The following is a 2,027-nucleotide window of genomic DNA, read 5'->3' as shown; positions in this document are numbered from 1 at the left end:
TCTAAGAATCGGCAGATCTGTTCTATGTGCTCTATTTCTATGCCTCCTGTTCTTACGTTTCGTTTTTTTTACGTCTTTAACTTTTGTTTTTGTACACCAGCTTCAAACAGCTGAAAATACAACATGTTTGGTTATGGAAAATATATTTCACAGCGGTTTAGATGGTTCAATGATTCTCTAAACTATACTTGTTTATTTTTTCACAGAACCTGAAATTAGGTGAACTGTTAGAATTTTAGCAACCGGGAAATGGCGGGAACGATTTCTGCATTATGCAACTTTGTCATTTGGGAGAACTATCCCTTTAAGTCATCTTTCATCCATGTTTCTCTTTCCTGGACTCGCTTTCCTGGCCTCGCTTTCCTGGACTCGCTTTCCTGGACTCGCTTTCCTGGACTCGCTTTCCTGGCCTCGCTTTCCTGGCCTCGCTTTCCTGGACTCGCTTTCCTGGACTCGCTTTCCTGGACTGGACTCGCTTTCCTGGACTCGCTTTCCTGGACTCGCTTTCCTGGTTTCGCTTTCCTGGCCTCGCTTTTCTGGACTCGCTTTCCTGGCCTCGCTTTCCTGGACTCGCTTTCCTGGACTCGCTTTCCTGGCCTCGCTTTCCTGGACTCGCTTTCCTGGCCTCGCTTTTCTGGACTCGCTTTCCTGGACTCGCTTTCCTGGCCTCGCTTTTCTGGCCTCGCTTTCCTGGCCTCGCTTTCCTGGCCTCGCTTTCCTGGACTCGCTTTCCTGGACTGGACTCGCTTTCCTGGACACGCTTTCCTGGCCTCGCTTTCCTGGACTCGCTTTCCTGGACTCGCTTTTCTGGCCTCGCTTTCCTGGTTTCGCTTTCCTGGCCTCGCTTTTCTGGCCTCGCTTTCCTGGCCTCGCTTTCCTGGCCTCGCTTTCCTGGACTCGCTTTTCTGGCCTCGCTTTCCTGGCCTCGCTTTCCTGGTTTCGCTTTCCTTTCATCCATGTTTCTCTTTCCTGGACTCGCTTTCCTGGCCTCGCTTTCCTGGACTCGCTTTCCTGGCCTCGCTTTCCTGGACTCGCTTTCCTGGCCTCGCTTTCCTGGCCTCGCTTTCCTGGACTCGCTTTCCTGGTTTCGCTTTCCTGGCCTCGCTTTCCTGGACTCGCTTTCCTGGTTTCGCTTTCCTGGCCTCGCTTTCCTGGACTCGCTTTCCTGGCCTCGCTTTCCTGGACTCGCTTTCCTGGCCTCGCTTTTCTGGCCTCGCTTTCCTGGCCTCGCTTTCCTGGCTTCGCTTTCCTGGCCTCGCTTTCTTTGGTCCCGATTGTCTACTATTATTTTTAAGACTAACCAATCATTTTGCATTACGCTGAAAACAGACTTATTCAGCTTATTCATCATGTCAAGCTACGAAGAAGGTAAACAACCAAATCCTCCGTCATTTAACTGTTAGAATTTTAGCAACCGGGAAATGGCGGGAACGATTTCTGCATTATGCAACTTTGTCATTTGGGAGAACTATCCCTTTAAGTCATCTTTCATCCATGTTTCTCTTTCCTGGTCTCGCTTTCCTGGCCTCGCTTTCCTGGCCTCGCTTTCCTGGCCTCGCTTTCCTGGTTTCGCTTTCCTTTCATCCATGTTTCTCTTTCCTGGTCTCGCTTTCCTGGCCTCGCTTTCCTGGCCTCGCTTTCCTGGTCTCGCTTTTCTGGTCTCGCTTTCCTGGCCTCGCTTTCCTGTCCTCGCTTTCCTGGCCTCGCTTTCCTGGCCTCGCTTTCCTGGCCTCACTTTTCTGGTCTCGCTTTCCTCGTTTCGCTTTCCTGGCCTCGCTTTTCTGGCCTCGCTTTTCTGGACTCATTTTCCTGGACTCGCTTTCCTGGCCTCGCTTTCTTTGTTCCCGATTGTCTATTATTATTTTTAAGACTAACCAATCATTTTGCATTACGCTGAAAACAGACTTATTCAGCTTATTCATCATGTCAAGCTACGAAGAAGGTAAACGACCAAATTCTCCGTCATTTAAAAAAATATATATATAAATCCCGTTTTATTTTAATCCCTCTCCCTTTTTTAACAAATT

The 2,027-nt window shown here is 49.1% G+C and overlaps 1 protein-coding gene across 1 annotated transcript; it reads right to left on the bottom strand.

Annotated features, from left to right (window-relative positions):
* Positions 1-316: 316 nt before the first annotated feature.
* Positions 317-1,315, bottom strand: LOC139415686 (micronuclear linker histone polyprotein-like). The gene has a single exon (XM_071163805.1). It carries the CDS (start codon positions 1,313-1,315, stop codon positions 317-319), a length of 999 nt encoding a protein of 332 aa, XP_071019906.1.
* Positions 1,316-2,027: the final 712 nt, after the last annotated feature.

The sequence above is a fragment of the Oncorhynchus clarkii genome, chromosome 8 (assembly GCF_045791955.1).
Source record: "Oncorhynchus clarkii lewisi isolate Uvic-CL-2024 chromosome 8, UVic_Ocla_1.0, whole genome shotgun sequence".
NCBI lineage: Eukaryota > Metazoa > Chordata > Actinopteri > Salmoniformes > Salmonidae > Oncorhynchus > Oncorhynchus clarkii.
Note: the sequence above shows the minus strand (reverse complement) of the source record. Positions and strands in the feature narration are given on the sequence as shown.